The sequence below is a fragment of the Brachycentrus maculatus genome, unplaced genomic scaffold, assembly GCF_059751285.1.
Source record: "Brachycentrus maculatus isolate JH-2025_06_01 unplaced genomic scaffold, ASM5975128v1 h1tg000018l, whole genome shotgun sequence".
NCBI classification, from domain to species: domain Eukaryota; kingdom Metazoa; phylum Arthropoda; class Insecta; order Trichoptera; family Brachycentridae; genus Brachycentrus; species Brachycentrus maculatus.
In genome coordinates this window covers 972,456-991,691 of record NW_028280772.1, presented here as the reverse complement: position 1 = coordinate 991,691, position 19,236 = coordinate 972,456, and the positions used below count along the sequence as shown (strand labels likewise).

At 34.5% G+C, this 19,236-nt stretch overlaps 1 protein-coding gene across 2 annotated transcripts; it reads left to right on the top strand.

The window, feature by feature from the left end:
- Positions 1–928: 928 nt before the first annotated feature.
- LOC148313144 (ribose-phosphate pyrophosphokinase 1-like) lies at positions 929–18,907 on the top strand. Of its 2 annotated transcripts, XM_088267375.1 has the most exons (6): positions 933–1,147; positions 6,395–6,578; positions 7,863–7,919; positions 13,297–13,719; positions 15,405–15,539; positions 17,448–18,907. In XM_088267375.1, the coding sequence occupies exons 1-6, from the start codon at positions 942–944 to the stop codon at positions 17,538–17,540; spliced, it is 1,098 nt and encodes a 365-aa protein (XP_088123501.1). In that variant the 5' UTR covers positions 933–941; the 3' UTR covers positions 17,541–18,907. The 2 variants fall into 2 exon arrangements, with proteins under 2 accessions (XP_088123509.1, XP_088123501.1); XM_088267383.1 differs by lacking the exon at positions 7,863–7,919 and having other exon boundaries at positions 929–1,147.
- The last annotated feature ends 329 nt before the right edge of the window (positions 18,908–19,236 follow it).

Below are 19,236 nucleotides of genomic sequence, written 5' to 3'. Positions count from 1 at the left end.
CGATTGCTGAATACATGAAGGAAAGCTGGGCAGCCCTGCGCTTCAGGTACATGTCCAGGGTAATAGTTAAAAAAAATTGTAGTAAAAAATAATCTATATTTATTTTAACCCCCTCCCCCCTGGGAATCAGACTCGGGACCTCCAGCACGATGAGCTAACCACTAATAAAAATACCAAAAAAACTTTCTAATTAAAGGTAAGGTTAGAGTACTTGCCATATGCGAAAATAAAATAAAAATTGGCGAATATAAATCCGAACCCTGTCATCAGGCGCGTCTGCCATATGGTAAGTAGTCACCTGCGTTCACTGACAGAGTTCAATTCGGAGAGCGAACCTCGCGGTTTTGCGGAGCTGTTCACTTTCGCCATCAAATGTGTAGGTGTGCAGTTGTATAGGCCAATTTTTCGTTCATAATATGTCAGTTTTCCGAAAGCGCGAAACTCATAAAAAGTACCTACCCTACACACGGAAAAAGTCCGAGCGCGGGATTCCGTGGCAATTCAGTTTGTCACAATAACAAAGTTACATACAAAGTTATTTCGGTGAAAGGATTTTACTAGTGAAATGATTGATATTTTGTTTTTCAATTACTATATTATTTATCTTTGAAAACTCCCATTCTTTCTTTTAATATTAAACTGTATACAGTTTAATATTAAATCCGAAAACTGACGTTTGCTACTCGGGAATCTACAGGTATGTGAGGTTTTGTTTGTCATTATTATTATTTTTTAAATTAAGTCAAACTTATCATTAACCAGATGGGAAATTTGCATTCATCGTCTAATGGCGCGTACGCAGCGTAATTCAAAAGATGAATGCGATAAAAACGTGGATAGAAACGATCGGTGCGATTTTCCATGGCTGTGTTCGAAGCTAGGAAGCACTGCAGTAGTATGTTGATCTCATCCGCCGTCCCGTTTTATTTATCTCGATCTATATGAGCCGACACGCCGTCTTTCCGACTGACGGATTTTCTTCTGTTCAGTTGATCTCAGAAAGCAGCCCTGAGAACCGCGACATCATGCCGAACATTAGGGTATTTGGCGGGTCGTCGCATCCAGCCCTGGCGCGACTAATCGTGGATAGGTTGGGAATCAACTTGGGAAAAGTTGTAACCACAAAGTTCAGCAATCTGGAGACTTGGTAAGTTGAATTCACATATTCTAACTCTTCAATATTTAATTAAATTAAATAATTCCGGATTACATACGATACATTAGCGTGTTTATATTTTTCAACACTGTTTTTATGCAAAATAATATACCTACCGATTTGACGTCGATTACCTCATTCAAGGAGATAGTAATAATTAAATGTCAGCCCCGTAAATGCCCAGACTTCCATATTCTTCTTCATCTTTGATGATATGTTATAAAATAATATGAAAAATAACTCTTGTAATTGGAGATAATCAAGATTTTGAATCACTCAAAATATTGTGAATAAAATAACGGTCAAATTATAAGCTTAAATAATAAAAATAACTTTCTGCACGCATATTATTTACGAGTTTTGTAAAATTAAATAAATATTACGTACTAAATTACTCCACGTGGTTTATTATATTAACGGTAAAGTTGCTTTTAATATTATTTTGTACAATGTCTGTGTAAATTTGAAATGTTTCCACATGAGCAATATAATTATTGTGTTGCCTCGATTAATATTAATTTATTACACATTTTTATCGCATATTTTCTCGGGGTCGCTTAATTTAAAGACACTTATTCGACAGGTGAAAGCGATAGTGGAAGTCATGCAAAAAATAAATAATTGAATCAAAATCCGTTTACTGTGTATCTATTATTGTGTGTCAGTTTGGAGCCCGAAATGATTTTCGCACCCATGATAACGCGATCCCTCTTCATAAATCATTTATTGAATGCCATTTCATTTATATTAAATTATTATATTTTTAGAATTTTCTGTACCCCAATATTTGCGTAAACAATCCAAAATTTTAGCGCTGCGTAAAGTTAGTTTGTCCGCCTCCGTAGTGTAATGGTCAACACGCTCGGCTACCGTTCTGGAGGTTCCGGGTTCGATTCCCAGGGGGGGTCAAATAAATATGGGTGTTTTTTTACCCTGAACTGGTACGTGTAGCGCAGGACGAATGATCTTGCCTTTACGTAATTAACGATCAACTTAACACTGCGTCACTTTGAAGCAGTGCTCTATGCACCATTGAGTGCGGACAAGGGTCAATAATATATTGGTTATGTTCTTAGACTTTGAAGAAAAAAAAGCGTTTTGTTTGTGACGTTTCTTCTTCCTCTTTTCTAATTTCACCCAAAAGTCTATTTTGTTACTTAAGTTAACATTCACTCATATTTTATGTTTAATATCCGGATATCGTACTTTATCCGCACTCAGTGGTGCATAGGGCACTGCATCGCGTCAAATCAGCGTTATCATGATCTTCATTACTTACGTCATGGCATGGTGATCCGTCCTGCCTTTCAGGTATCAGATTTCTCGCCTTCTTGAATTACTACCCATATGCGATAGAATTCCAGACAAAACAACGTTTTATATATGCAAGTTTAAAAAAATGATGCAATTGGTACCTAGGATGAATAATCCAGTACGTGATTAAAATAATAACTTTTATTATATTCATTTTATTTGTAACAGAACAGTTATATCTAGTGATTCACATATACTAGTATTACAAAATAAGTACTTGTACTCTTCCAATTACAATATTCCACATTCGCTCACTCCTTTCGAGAACGTCATAAATAAAATAAAAAACTTGGTTTTTCGGGAGAACGTTTTAAAAGTTTAAAAATATAATACAAGGTATTAAAAATAAATATCAAGCCACGTTTTGAACTTTTTACTGTACAACAGATCTTTTTAGGTAAAACCTGAAGGTTTTTTCTCCATTTAAAAATAATTATATTTATTTAAAAACTAATAATTAAACAATAACTTTTCTTAAAAATGCAAAAACAACACTTTCTGCCCTGTAGCGGGTAAATATAAAGTTAAAAATATGCTTCTTTTGCTGGGATTAAGTACTTTTTCTGGGCATTCCAAAAACATGTACAACTGAAAATTGACGATTTTTTATTTATGACGTTCTTGAAAGGAGTGAGCGATTTGTAAAAATATACCTGGAAGAGGGACGGGAGGAAAAGGGGAAAAGGGAAAGGTGAAAGCTCAAGTCAAAGACAAATTGTACTAAACGAGGGACACAAATCGCTCACTCCTTTCAAGAACGTCATAAATCAAAAAACTTGATTTTACAGGAGAACGTTTTTAAAGTTAAAAAATATAATACAATGTATTAAAAATAAAATCGAGCCACTTATTGAACTTTTTACTGTGCAACATATCTTTTTAAGTAAAACCTGAAGGTTTTTTCTCCATTTGAAAAATATTAAGTTTGTTTAAAAAAATAATTAAACAATACCTTTTCTTCAAAATGCAAAAACAACACTTTCTGCCCTGTTGCGGGTAAATATTAAGTTAAAAATATGCCTCTTTTGCTGGGATATAGTACATTTTCTGGGCATTCCGAAAACATGTACAACTTAAAATTTACGATTTTTGATTTATGACGTTCTTGAAAGGAGTGAGCGAAATGTCCACTTGTAATGTTAGTGATCTCAGCGCTGAAAATATCAAGTTGAACATATGAAAATGCCCGTATTTATCGTTATCCAATTTCAATGAGTGATAAATATAGGAGCTTTGTTTATAGTTTGTTCTACACGTGTTATACACGAGTAGCGCTAAGGTGACAATATACCTGTTGATTTGACTGAGAACACTAAACCAGTGGTCCCCAACCCCCGGCCGTGGACCAAATGGTACTGGGCCGCGCAAGGGTCCGCTTAAAAATCAAAATCACTTTTGAAAAAATAAAATATCCCCAATAAAAATTAATTAAAGCTTAAAATAATTATTCCGTTGAAAACCCCTTGAGGCTAAGTTATTACTGACCTTCCGACAATACCTTGAAGTTGAAGTTTAACAAAATCGAAAACTTCCGAAATAATCCTTCATGTTATTTTTTTCTTAATTTTTCCCCAAACCTTGTGTTGTGGAGGTCCTCACCAAAACGTTACATTTCTATTAAGGATTTTCAGTAATCAGGAATTCCAGCATGTAAAATTGTTACGTTTTGGTACGATTTAATGATTTTATATTAGTTTAACACAGGATTGGTCACGTTTTGTCGCTTTACTTTTGGTCACTTTAATTAATATTTCGATAGAATACAGTAAACAGAACAGATTGCATTTAAATGATTTCTGTGCAATATTTTTTTTTTAAAACTACATGCAACGTGTATCCTCTCGCAGTAAAATTATCAAGCGTTGAGCGGTCCGCAGCGACAAAAAGGTTGGGGACCACTCTCTAAAACATATACGTGCCATTTAAAAACGTGTGCTTTAGTAAGGCGTCATTATTCATTTCATATATTAAAGATTAGGCACAAACGGCTCGCACCGTCTCATAAAATGTTATGATATTTTACATTTTCATTTTAAGATAAACAACCATTGTAATACACAGCGTCGAAATCTAATATTCTTGCTCCGTGGTGAGTACAATGGTTTTCTTATCCGGTGATTTCGGAATGCAGTTAAATTCAGGAAGAATGTCGTTGATATTTCAGCTGTAGAACTTGTGGCTGAAATACACAATAATAACAATATTTAAATCTCCATATTGACACCTTTTTTGATGAACGATAAATATAGGAAGTATTTTGGAACAGGTAGATGATTTCGTGTATTTGGGTAGAATGTTTTCTAGGGATGGAAAGATTGATAAATATTTAGAAAGGAGAGTGAATGCTGGGAACAAAGTGAATGGTGCACTGAAATCAGTTATAGCAAATAAAAACCTATCAGCGGAAGCTAAACTGGCAGTGCACAACGGAATCCTGGTTCCAACTCTAATGTATGGAAGTGAAACATGGAGTTGGCAAACGAAGGATGAAAGTAGACTGAATGCAGTCGAAATGCGATCTCTCAGAAGAATGTGCGACAAAACGATGTATGATAGATGTTCGAATAGTGAAATAAGGGAGGAATGCAAAGCTGAGATAAGCATTATCGATAAAATTAAGAAAGGTGTGTCGAGATGGTTTGGACGTGTAGAACGAATGAGTGAGGAAAGAACGGTAAAACAAATTTATGAGGCGAATGTAATTGGGAAAAGAAGCAGAGAAAGACCGAGAAAAACATGGCACGATCAGGTATGCCAAATATCTGATCGTATAAGTGGTCAGGTTAGGAGTCATAACAATCGACGGGTATGTATGCGGAGATGCATGAACGTGGAAGAGGCGAAGAATGTTTGCAAAGACAGAGTGGTGTGGCGTTCTATTCTCTCTGCCTACGCTTGCGGGGAACCGGCGTTATGGTAAGTTAGTTAGTTAGTTAAAAGAAATCATCCTATTTCTTTACATAATTTATTGACATCTCAATACAGATGAAGAAGAACATGGAAGACTGGGCATTTACAAGGTCTACGACCATCGTAGGCTCGGTTCCAGTAATGCCCAGACCATATTCTTCTTCATTCATGTTGAGATGTCAAAAAATAATGTAAAAATAACTCTTGATTGGAGATAATCTAGTTTTATGAAGTATTTGAGCACACAAATTGCTCACTCCTTTCAAGAACGTCATAAATCAAATATCGTCAATTTCCAGTTTTGCATGTTTTCGGAATGCCCAGAAAATGTACTATATCTCAGCAAAAGCGGCATATTTTTATCTTAATATTTACAAGCTACAGGGCAGAAAGTGTTGTTTTTGCATTTTGAAGAAAATGTATTGTTTAATATTTTTTTTTAAATATACTAAATATTTTTCAAATGGAGAAAAAAGCTTCAGGCTTAATTTACCTCAATAGATTTGTTGCATAGTAAAAAGTTTAATAAATGGTTTAATACTTATTTTTAAAACATTGCATTATATTTTTAAACTTTAAAAACTTTCTCCTGAAAAATCAAGTATTTTTATTTATGACGTTCTTGAAAGGAGTGAGCGAAATGTGATCATCCTAACTCTGTCCATTATCATTAACCTCGTATTCCATTATAATCTCCTAAAAATGGGGACTGACTTCCACATTTCATCGTAACGTAACTTCGCGGCGAGCATCTCAGAACACTGTATTGACTATACGAATGCTCGTCTCGTAACATGTTACATTACGACGAAATGACAGTCAAAATGTCAGTCCCCACCTTAATATTTAATTCTATCATAAATCGATGTTTTGTCTACATATTCGACGTTCGGCGTTCATCCTTATTTTGCCAATTCCGTGTCTCGCTTCCGTCCACCAATGCTGGTACCATCTTTTACTCAGAAGTCGAAAAAAAAGGCAAACTGTCCACTAATGATTTCGTCTCCCTTATAGCGTGGAAGTCGCTGAGTCCATCAGGGGACAGGATGTATACGTGCTCCAGAGCGGATGTGGGGACATCAACGACAACTTGATGGAGATGTTCATCCTGATAAACGCGTGCAAGATCGCCTCCGCTTCCAGGGTGACAGCCGTCATCCCGTGCTTCCCGTACGCTCGCCAAGACAAGAAGGACAAGGTATGTCATTTATAGACTTGGCTTCTAATTTGTAGAACTCCATTTTCCAGCTTCTAAATGTTAAATCAAACACTGATTTTTTGTGAGTCTACTAAGTTGTATTTAAGTGTTAAAAAATACATAAAAATCTATTTTGGGACAAATGTTTCAACTAAGGGAAACAATTGTCACAAAATTAATTTGTACGTGTTTTCTTAGCAACAAAATACTACTTAGTAGAGTCAAAAATCAGTATACATGTGTCATTGCGCTTCTCCATTCCTTGATCGAACCCATTTTAAACCCTTTGCTTACAAAACCCCGATGTATCGGCTTCCGGTACTCTGGCGACAAATACCGGATTCGTCGGATCTGACGCCATGACTTATAAAAGTATCAGATACATTTTGGACGGTGTTTAAGGGATTCCTTCAGGGTTGTGCAATAATTTTCAATTAATTTTTTTCAATTTTCCATCGATATTTAGATGATTATTATTCATACCTTACAATTCTTCAAACCCTTATCCGTACCTCAATGGTGCATAGGGTACTGTATCATATAAACGCAGTGTTATCTTGATCGTTAACACATGAAGAAAAGGTGATCAGCCCTCCGCTTCAGGTACCAGGGTAATATTGAATAAATATACGAGTGAAAAAACACTCATATTTATTTGTTCCCCTCCTGAAAATCGAACCCGGGACCTCCAGAACGGTAGCCGAGCGTGCTGACCATTACACTACGGAGGCGGACAAAATTAATATCTTACAATTAGTCATAATATTACAAAAATTGAAATTACAAAGATATTATAAGTACTTAAAAAAGAAACGAGAAAATCAAAGTATGTAAAATAAACCGAGTCGTTTGCTCAGCAGTATTATGCGCACGGCGTAAAAAGGAGATGACCATTGAGCGAGCAGCATTTACTCGTTGGTCGATTTTCCATAGGGCGTTTGTCCATTACACGGAATTTTTCCGTCCGGCACGTCAGTTAGCGTTTTAAAACGCTTTTGCTTTTATCCATCTTTGTTTTTGCATTGGCTTGTGATTTTGTCCGTCTTTTTTCGGATCGGTTCTCTTGATCGGTGCGTGAACACGTTGCGCGTAAATTCGATCACGCTAAACTGTCGTAGTCGCTTTCAATTTTCAAAACCGGACTGCCGGACGGTTAAATTCCGGGTAGTGGACAAAAACACTTTTTAATTATTAAATCGCGATATTTCTACCCCAAAACTCTCGGTAGCCAAAGGGGTAAAATGAAACCTTTTTTTTATAAGAAAAATGGTGTTACTGTCGCAGGGCGTTGGTGCGTCAACCATGGGGACCATGAAACGATCTAACGAATGGAAATTCAGGGTAAATAAAGTGCATAGAAATATTTGGCATGACCATTGCATTCACCATAAATGACTTCAATAACAATACATCATTTATTCTTATGGAGCCTTGATTACGTCATCATTTGAGATTTCTTGGAAGCAATCGTCATTTTCATTATTTTATTTGTTGTATGTTTTTTTTTTTATTTGTTTGTTTTGTGTTTGTTCATTTAATATGTGAACCATTAATAACTGAATAAATACTATATGTATAAATATATTTATATACATATATCGCTCACTCCTTTCAAGAACGTCATAAAACAAAAATCGCCAATTTTCAGTTGTGCATGTTTTTGGAATGCCCAGAAAATGTACTATATCCCAGCAAAAGAGGCATATTTTTAACTTAATATTTACCCGCTACAGGGCAGAAAGTGTTGTTGTTGCATTTTAAAGAAAAGGTATTGTTTAATTATTTTTTTGAATATACTTGATATTTTTCAAATGGAGAAAGAACCTTCAGATTTTACCTAAAAAGATCTGTTGCACAGTAAAACGTTCAATAAGTGGCTTGATATTTATTTTTTATACATTGTAGTATATTTTTAAACTTTAAAAACGTTCTCCTAAAAAATCTAGTTTTTATTTTATCTATGACGTTCTTTAAAGAAGTGAGCGATATGTATATGCATGGAGTCGATGACAGTAAGCTCAATGCAGTCGAAGTACGATCACTCAGATTATTGTGCGACATAACCCTGCACGGTGGATATTCTAAAGGTGAAATAATAAAAAAAAAATGCAAGGCTAAGTTAACATTATTAATAAAATTAAGTAGGTGGGATGATTTTGACATGAAGAGCGGATAAGCGAGGGATGGTGAAACAAATGTATTATGAAGCCGAACTGGCGGTCCACAGCGGGGTGCTGGTACCGACACTGGTGTATGGAAGCGAAACGTGGAACTTGCAAAGGAAGGATGAAAGCATTTTTTATGAATTTGAGCAAATTTGAGTGAACGCTTTTGAAATGCGATCCCTCTGACGAATGTGGGGAAAAATGATTGTATGACAAAATTATAAACGAAGATATAAGATAAAAAGAATGTCTTAGAAAATGTATGTGGCAAATGTGGGCGGGAGATCAATCAGATCAATCAGAACCAAAAATTTGGTGGTGTCAAAAGTCTGCGTAATTGGAGGGCATGTACAACTAGTTGCATGGACGTGCTTCCTCTCTGCCTCCTGAAACGGCGTGATGGTTGTAGTAGTTGTAGTACATACTAGTATGTATATATATATATATATATATATATATATATATATATATATATATATATATATATATATATATACATACATTTTATTCTACACATCAATAATTGTGCACAAAACACAAAGGCATTTTTGCTAAAAAAACGAACATACAAAATTGGCTATGTAAGTTTGCTTAAAATAGCCATACAATCAATTTGTTTTATTATAAGTACCCAATTGTCTAAGTAAGCGCTATAATGCTGAAAAAATGGACGATAATTTAATATGTAAACATTTTGTTGTGTGTCCAAATACTTCTTCACAAATAAAAAAAAACTCTTGATCGAAGATAATCCAGATTTGTGAACAAGTATTTGGACACGCTCAAAATTTTGTAAATAAATTAACGTGTCAAATTATAAGCTATAAAATAAAATTGAAATAAACGTTTCTCAAGAATGTGAATATAAGCTTGGATTCTGACCTCACATACAAATGAAAGTTTCGGCTTAAAAAAAGCTTCTCTCACCTCAACATAGATGTCTCTAGTGAATTCAAGCACTTTGTTTCGAATTTGAACAATGTGTTTAGATGTTTCAAGAATTTGAGTAGTGTGGTTGTCAATCATGGGTAGAATCGGCGAATGTTACTCGTGTGTAAAGTGATATATTATACCAGCCTATGACGGGGGTAAGCCCCGTAAATGCCCAGACTTCCATATTCTTCTTCATCAATGTTGAGATGTCAAAAAATATTATATTATTAATATTTTAAATATTTAAAGCATTTACTTTCTGGTCAGTCATTTTTACTTATTACCAGCAACTTATGACAACTTACAACAAAGACATTGCAAATTATAAGCTAAAATAAAATGAAAATCATGTTTTGAAGCGTTTTTCAAGTATGTGAATATAATCCAGGATTCAACCCTCACATACAAGTGGAAAGAGAGTGCTTAAAAAAAGCTTTCTTCATACCACCGTAGATGGCTATTGTGAGCTCGCGCATACTGTCTTACGAATTTGATCAATATATCTAGAAAAAAATTAGTAATGTGCTTGTCAATCATGGGTAGAATTGGTGAATGTTACACGTGTGTATAGTGATCACTTAACCAAGCCTACGACGGTCGTAAGCCCCGTAAACTTCCAGACTTCCATATTCTTCTTCGTCTTTGATGAGATGTCAAAAATAATATGAAATATAATTCCTTTAATTGGAGATAATCCAGATTTGTGAACAAATATTTCGTAATATATTATTAGATTAAAACCAATATTTTTAGCTTTTCCATTTTTTTTATTTGACCAGCGACCGGGTTTCGTCGTTACCGACATCATCAAGTATTTCGTAGTCGTACAGGAGAAAGTGACCAACTATCGAAACAAAATGTTCAGGATGTTGTTTTGCTCGGCAAGAAAATAAACATCAATGCATGTTAGTCATTTTTAACAAGTCAATATATTATACTGTAAGATATCAAATAGTCAATGATCACGTTTTTGTAAGAAATGCATTTGGTCACTTTCTCCTGTATGACTACGATTTGTTGAGATGTTAAAAGAGAATATAGATAATTTAGTAAATGATTGCATTGTATATTTGTATGTACATTTACCCTTGGAGGATGCAAAGAACTGCATGACGACTTTGTTTACAATATTGCATCGTTAAGAAATCAGTGTTCCCAAGGGTCAAGAGCTTATCACTTTTAATAGCCTCATATAGCAATATCGCAACTATTTCGCTTGCAACGTTCAATATCCCCGATCACAATGACTTCTAAGCGAATTTAATAACGCCCGATGCACACGTGCATCATCCGTCCTAGAGATATTCAGTCGAACGGGAGACACGTGTTTAAAACATTTTTTAAAGCATTAATTTTGTATGTTATTTTTATTTCATTTTATTTATTTAGAAATTTAACAGCACATTAACAATAATGAATAACAAATAAAACGGGTAATTATTACATCCCAATTACAAAATTTCATAAATGTTAAATGAGTTAAAAGTAAACAGCAAGAATAAAATATAGCAAAAGTTAAAAAGATTAATAGGCAGACTTAATTTAAAGCTAAAGTAAAAATAATAATAAAAATAAAACATAAACAGTTATAAGAGGTACAAGTTGAGAAGAGCAGTAAAGTAAAAATAAGTGCTAAGTTATAAGTAAAAAAAAACAGTAACACACATTCTTCTTCTTCTTTGTGTGGGCCTCGTGGCCTGCTTTAAAGATAGATTAGCCTCCTGTGACGTCGATTCCAAGCTGTCGATCCATCTCTTTGGTGGTCTGCCCTGGAGTCGGCTACCTTGGGGTTGACCGTACAGTGCAATGTGGGGGAGTCTGGATGATTCCATTCTCCTCACATGCGCATACCATTGTCTCCCTCTTCGATCATCTTCGATCTGGCATATGTCCCTTATCCTGGTGTTCCTTATTCAGTCTCGTAGACTCTTGCCAGATATGCTTCTTAGAGTCTTTATTTCTGCCAGTCTTAGCGCGTTTTTTGTGTGTATATGTTATGTGTATGTTACTTGTGTTGGTTTATAACCACTCATCAAGATTTTAGTCAACCGATTTCGAGTGTGTAGGTACCTGTGTCTTCATCAGGACGATCACTACACTACCATCACAGCAACACTATACACAACTATCGTAGCAATAAAACACCCCCTTTATCATTCATTTTTCACTTTGTGTAATACCCCTAGACCGCAGAACTTGTTTGAATGTACATCAATACGGGACTATCGTAAAATGTACGACGATAACGTTTACTAAAAATATTTTTTAAATAAGAGCAACATGTTTTTTGAGAACTTTTTTTTTTAAAATTATTATTTAAACCATTTCCGCTCCCTGTGTATATCATATGGAGTCCACAAACTATCTCTAGGCTTTTCTGTCGGCTGCCAGCCGCCGTCCATCCTCCCGAGTCAGGTCCGCGTCCCGAAGTTCTGACGAGAACTGCCGACGAATTGGCAGCAGTGGTCGTCCTAGGCGGCACGAACCTAATGCCTTGTAAAATAGGCAAGCTTTATGATGGCCAAACCAACTGAATCGCCTTTTCTTGACGACAGTTCGCTCACTCCTTTCAAGAACGTCATAAATCAAAAAACTTGATTTTTCAGGAGAACGTTTTTAAAGTTCAAACATAAAACACAATTTATTAAAAATAAATATCAAGCCACTTATTTAACTTTTTAGTGTGCAACAGATCTTTTGAGGTAAAACCTGAATATTTTTTCTCCATTCGAAAAATATTTAGCATATTTAAAAAAATAATTAAACAATACCTTTTCTTCAAAATGCAAAAATAACACTTTCTGCCCTGTAGCGGGTAAATATTAAGTTAAAAATATGCCGCTTTTGCTGGGATATAGTACATTTTCTGGGCATTACGAAAACATGCACAACTCAAAATTGACGATTTTTGATTTATGACGTTCTTGAAAGGAGTGAGCGAGTTGTGACCAAGATTTGCTGCGTCCTACGCCTTATCTCTTCATTCCCCACAAAGTCAAACGAACCCACGCCTAAAATTCTTCGCAGACACCTATTCTCAAAGCTAAGTATGCTCTGGGCCCTTGTAAGGTGCCATTACAATACATACTACATTATTTACATATCGCTCACTCCTTTCAACAACGTCAAATATCAAAAATCGTCAATTTTCAGTTGTGCATGTTTTCAGAATGCCCAGAAAATGTACTTTATCCCAGCAAAAGCGGCATATTTTTACCTTAATATAATATACCCGCTACAGGGCAGAAAGTGTTTTTTTTTTGCATTTTGAAGAAAAGGTATTGTTTATTTTTTTTTAAATATAATTATATTTTTGCCTAGAATTTTCACTCACGAATTGCATGAAATTATAGTAACTTTAAACATATACTTTATAGGCTATAAAACTTAAAAGTTGAAGCTTGAGTAGGGCCATGATAAGCGGTGTTGCATAAGCCGTAGCTTGATTTCAGAGTCACTTAGACGTTAGATAATTCAAAAAAATACTTGGTACTTAGAGCATTGTGAGGTATTCACACACACACACATATGTATATGTATATGCATTTGAATACCAGTGTAGTGATTGTCCTGACGGAGAGACGGGTAGGTTGTATATGCGCACTGTATTGTTTGTGTAGAGCCGCGCCCCCATATCCGCCAAGCTGGTGGCGAACTTGCTGTCGGTGGCCGGCGCGGACCACATCATCACGATGGACCTGCACGCGCCGCAGATCCAAGGGTTCTTCGACATCCCCGTGGACAACCTGCTGGCCGAGCCGGCCGCGCACAAGTGGATCCGCGAGAACATCCCGGACTGGCAGGAGTGCGTCATCGTGTCGCCGGACGCGGGCGGCGCCAAGCGCGTCACGTCCGTGGCCGACCGGCTCAACGTGGCCTTCGCGCTCATCCACAAGGAGCGCAAGCGGCCCAACGGGGTCCAGTCCATGACGCTGGTGGGCGACGTGTTCGGCCGCGTGGCCATCCTGGTGGACGACATGGCCGACACGTGCGGGACCATCTGCTTCGCCGCGGAGAAGCTCGTGGAAGCTGGCGCCAGACAGGTTAGTTCATTTTATTTTCTGCAAATGTCTTTGCACAGTTCCGTGTCCCTAATGTGTGGGAGTTGGCAAAAGGAGAATGAAAGTAAACTGAATGCAGTCGGAATGCGATCTCTCAATCAATTTAAATTGCCAAAATCGACCATTTTTTCCACCGAAAATTTAATTTTGTTTAAACCCAGGTAACATTTAACGTAATTGCTTTTTTTATTTTATCAAAACACCGTCTTTGTATTTAAAAAATAAGTTTTTCTTCGAAATAAATATATGGCTTTGAAAAAAAGAGGCATTTAAAGGTAAGGAGTTAAAAAAAGGTTTTTTTTAAATATACATGTATATATTCTAAAAAAAAAATAATTTAATTTTTTTTAAATCGTGCACTGACACCCATGGCTTCAAGTGCAGCCGATCGCTTAGTGAATTAGATGTTTGCTAGTTCCCCCTTAATATGGCAACTATTCATGGTTCAGAAACCTTACTAGAAATATCATGTCGACTCCTGCTCTACTGATCCGTTCCGTTTAAAATTGTTTAAAAAATGTTGTAGACCTTATCGTATTACTGCAATTAAAAAACAATATGTTGTTATTTTAATGGAAAAAACACATTTGTTTTGAATGTGTGTATACACAGATATCCCGCGCATCTTAATCTATGGTAGAGAGGTTAAAGGTAATATATTCTATTACAATAACACCCAGTAATTAGAATAAAATAACAACTATGTAGCTTTTTCCACATTAATTTTATTTTACCAGCGACCATCATCAAACTGGTCTGGCTACGACGAAACCCGGTCACTGGTCAAATAAAATTAATGTGAATAAAACTGCATAGTTGTTATTTTTTCTATAAAATGCAGTTCCACCAAAATATGCCTGTACCAAACTGAAACCTAATAAAAATAACTCTATATAGTAAGTATTTAAGTATTTCATCATTTGAAATGAGGAAAAACCAGGGTTTTTCCATGGAACGCGGTAGAACGGCGTTCCGCACCTTTTTTTATAGATTAATTTAATTTTTATTGACTTTTCAAAATCAATTAGACAAAACAGTGTTTGCACTTACGTAATTACAATCTATATTTATATAATTCATCAAAATATTCATTGTAATGAATATTTAGAAGATTTTTTTTGTTGTTGGTTTAACAGCAACATATGTAAAACAAAACAATTAGAAGATATGTAAGTATACATTAAACAAGCCAATTATAGTTAACTACAGAAACATAAAGATTAGTACAAAATATTTAGTGTAGATCTAGCAAATGAATGAATGTGTTTGTGTGTGTGTGTGTGTGTGTGTGATGTTGATTTTAGTAGGGACATATATACAATGCTGAGAAGCATTGTTTTTAAACGTCCTGAGAGGACAATATGCTCACCATTCGACTTTTCAACACAGATTTTCCTCATTTTTAAAAAAAAATTATTTATTTAATATAGTCACAAGAGTTTTTTTAATAATTTAATTAATTTTCTTGATATTTCTACTTTACAATCTTAAAATTAATAACGCAGTTCTCTCCAAAAAAAGAATATAATTTTATTTTTTATTCTATTTTTTCGATAACATGTATATAATTCAAAAAATCAATATTTTAGAATTTTAATTTTTAAGAATTGAAGACATTAATATGCTAACACCATCTGCAATAACGATGTCTCATATTACATTTACAGGTTTATGCTATACTCACACATGGCATTTTCTCGGGGCCGGCACTGTCTCGGATCAATGCTGCCCCATTCAAAGCTGTCGTGGTGACTAACACCATTCCTCAAGAGGAGCACATGCGCAAATGCTCCAAAATACAGGTACTCACTTCTTACTTCTTTCCAGACTATTGGCGGTCAGCTCTCCTCGTCCGCAGATTGTAGGTCCTGCTGTCATGGGCAACGTCACCTATGCCATACCTTTGAATAACAGACAATTTATTTCAATTATCAACTAACATCGTATTAGTGTCTGTGAAATTTATTCAGTTTACATAGTATAAAATAGTGACATAAACTATCGCAAAACTTTCTATGCAAAATGCCGTAAAAAACAGCTAGATTAATTATTTATTTATTAATTTATTGAACCGCTAATGCCTTTAACATAATACATTTATATAGTATCTAATATAAAAATACACTAATGAATACACTAATAGAGAAACAAAAAGTCTTAAACATAAAATAATAATAAAATAACAAAGAGTAAGCGCTGGTAAATACACGTCTCCTTCACACACTATCAGCAACCAGCGAGAGAGAGTGAAACACAACATTTAAATTTATCCATTATAACATGATGAAGAAATGCTGAGAAAGTACTGACTTCAAGGTAGATAACAATATAAATAAATCTTTGCTTTCAATAACATTGGCTATTATGTGAAGCCGCGGAATGGGAGAGAACATGCCATAGTTTGCATTATGTACAAATACTGCAAATATAGATTTTTGCCTAGTAACTCTTCGATGCACGCTAAGCTTTATTTGATTTAGGAGTTCAGATTATGATTGTTTTTACATCTTAATGTCAAATTTTTTATAGTTATGTCATTTTTTCATCTAATATTCGTTAGGAAATGATAAAAGGTAGATAAATGCATAATGATAAATCTTCTTCTTCAAACCCTTATCCGCACCTCAATGGTGCATAGGGCAGTGCATCATATAAACACAATGTTGTCTTGATCATAAACACATGATGGAAAGGTGATCAGCCCTCCGCTTCAGGTACTGGTCCAGGGTAATATTGAATAAATATTAGAGTGAAATAATCACTTATATTTATTTGACTCCTCTCGGAATCAAACCTGGGACCTCCAGAACGGTAGCCAAGCGTGCTGACCATTACACTACGGAGGCAGACTGATAAATGGAGGATAAAATAGTATTATTAGTTAAAACTTATGTTTTATGATTGGTTAAAAAGGGGGTTACCTATGAAAGGAAAAGGGAATACAGGTCAAATATTGGTATACCAAAAAAATATATAGCTATAATGAAAATTCGTTACACCGGATGTATAGGATATGACACATTTTTAAAAAAAATTATCGTTATATTATACCCACTTTTATGAGAAAATTAAAATAATTTATTACTGTTACACTACACCCAATCTTCCAGCCAGTGATCAATACAATATAGGTACCTACCTACTACACGACACAACAGAAATGAAACTATGATTTTCACTGTGAGACTTTATCGTGAAAAATAAATTTATTAGCAATGAAAGGAAAATGAATTAAAAAGCAAGTTCATATAGGTTTTTAATTTTGATTAAAAAAATCAAAAATTTTCTTTTGGACTTCTCAATGTTTTAAAATGAATTGTAACATCATTTTAAAATTTATAAAAAAAAGTTATTTATTCTGACATCGGCTTCGCTACATGGAATTTTGGTTCAGTACATTTTATATGGAAGTTTTCCGGGGACGAATTGCAGATTTGTTATACTGAAAATTTCGTTAATTCGGTATTCGCAATAAAGAGATTTGACATGTATTGTGAATCCGAAGAATCTTCCCCATCCACCTCTGAACCAAAGTTGGGTTTGAGGAAGAAAATGGAAAATGTCTATTGAACATTAGAGGCTTGCACAATTCAACTCAAGACTTGGAATTAGGAAAAACCAAAATAAATAATAAATTCAAACCAGCAACTCTTAAAGTCTTTTTAAAAGTTTAAAATTAACTCTAATTCATATATATTTTTTCCTTACAGACCATCGATGTGTCCATGATGTTTGCTGAGGCCATCCGTCGCATCCACAATGGAGAGTCCGTGTCCTACCTCTTTCAAAATGTCCCTTACTAATTTGAAAACCAGGACAATTTAGATATTGAATATCATAATACTTCTATAATTTATAGCCAGCGCTAATCGAGGCTTTTCGCTTTTCATTTATTATAAACTCATTTGCCAAACAACAACAAAAAAATTTAAACTATGGTGCATTTAAGCATTGCGTTTATTATAATATTATAAATTTAGCTTCTTTTTCCCACATATCAGGTAATATATTGATTGTACCAATATAACTAAAGTATTGATTTCCGTAATTCTGTTTTACTTACAACCCGGTTATCTTTCTTTCTTTTTTTGCGACCGACTAATATTATTATCCGACAGCTTTCCATAAATGAAGGGAATATGGAAGTCTGGAAATCACAAGGCTTACAGCGTTGGCTGACTTATGTAATCACGTTACACGCTGTAACATTTAAATATTAATATAAAACACCTCAACAGGTGATAATACAGTTTGGCAAAAGTGGTCTTACACAAGTGTTTATGATTAAATCGTCATTTTGCACTACAAAATTTATAAATAATATAACACTGTAACATTCATAATTTTGCCCATATAAATATCTATATTGCCCCAATTGTTAGATAAATGTATTTACACATATAATAATAAATTACCAACAAACGCCAGTGTATTTTGGCGGTCTAGCTTCCAATTCGTCAATAATATTCACAAATAAATAAGTTAAACTAATTTATAGCAAAAAATATACATAATTTTATTTTTTTAAAATTGTATATTAAAACCATTGTTAACTTTTTGGTATGGTAATATAACACAAAATGTTATTACACAAGGTAAACGATGAATGATAAGGAGAGTGTTATAGTAATTATTGTAAAATCCTATTGTTTTTGTCTTTACAATGTCCACTAAATTTGACTATTTTTGTAAAAAAAGGCAATTTAAGCATACATATAAGAAAAATTCACCACTAAAAAGGTTAATAAATTCCAAATAAATAATACATAACATACAAGAATTAAGTGACCAAATAATTAACGTGATCACTTAAGCTAGCCAATACCAGGTCATGAGCCTTTGGATCACTTCCGTATTATCTTTGTACAAAAAAGTGCTTCGTGTCTGTTGAGACATCTCATATAAGATAATATTATTTTGTACTCACTTATCTAACTTGTCCTAATTATACCATACATGTTTAAGAATTTACTAAGGGACTTATTTTCTCTTCTTATATAGTACCAATATGGATTATATTATTAATATATGTTTTAACCAAAGAAATAATTAGATTTGTTCATTGATAAGTTTGTAACAAAACAATAACAAAAAAACGTTTTCAAAAGATCTTTCGATTTTTGCCCAAAAACTTTTCTGTTATGTTGTGCAAACAAAAATTTGATTCGTACATCCTCTCCCATTCATAAAACCACTCCGGAACATTCCTCACTTTGTCTTTTATGGTTCTCACTCTTTCAATAAGGATTCGACCATACATCTTACCAGCAGCACTCAATAGACTGACCACTCTGTAGTTCCCACATTCCACCCTAGAAGCCTTCCCCTTGTAGAGAGGCATTATAGCTGCCCTTCTCCAATCAACGGGAGTATAACTCTCATCTAGACACTGATTAAAAAGCCTATGCAACCATATGAAAACTATTTCAACACCATTCTTGATGTATTATGCGGCAAAATTGTCAAATCCTACAACCTTTCCATTTTCAATTACTTACT

Excerpts from the sequence above, each read along its gene's own strand:
- LOC148313144 (XM_088267375.1), top strand. The coding sequence starts at position 942 with ATGAGCCGACACGCCGTCTTTCCGACTGACGGATTTTCTTCTGTTCAG. Across the intron at positions 1,148-6,394 it reads TTCAGCAATCTGGAGACTTG|CGTGGAAGTCGCTGAGTCCA; the intron begins GTAAGTTGAATT and ends TCTCCCTTATAG. Across the intron at positions 6,579-7,862 it reads GCCAAGACAAGAAGGACAAG|GGCGTTGGTGCGTCAACCAT; the intron begins GTATGTCATTTA and ends TTACTGTCGCAG.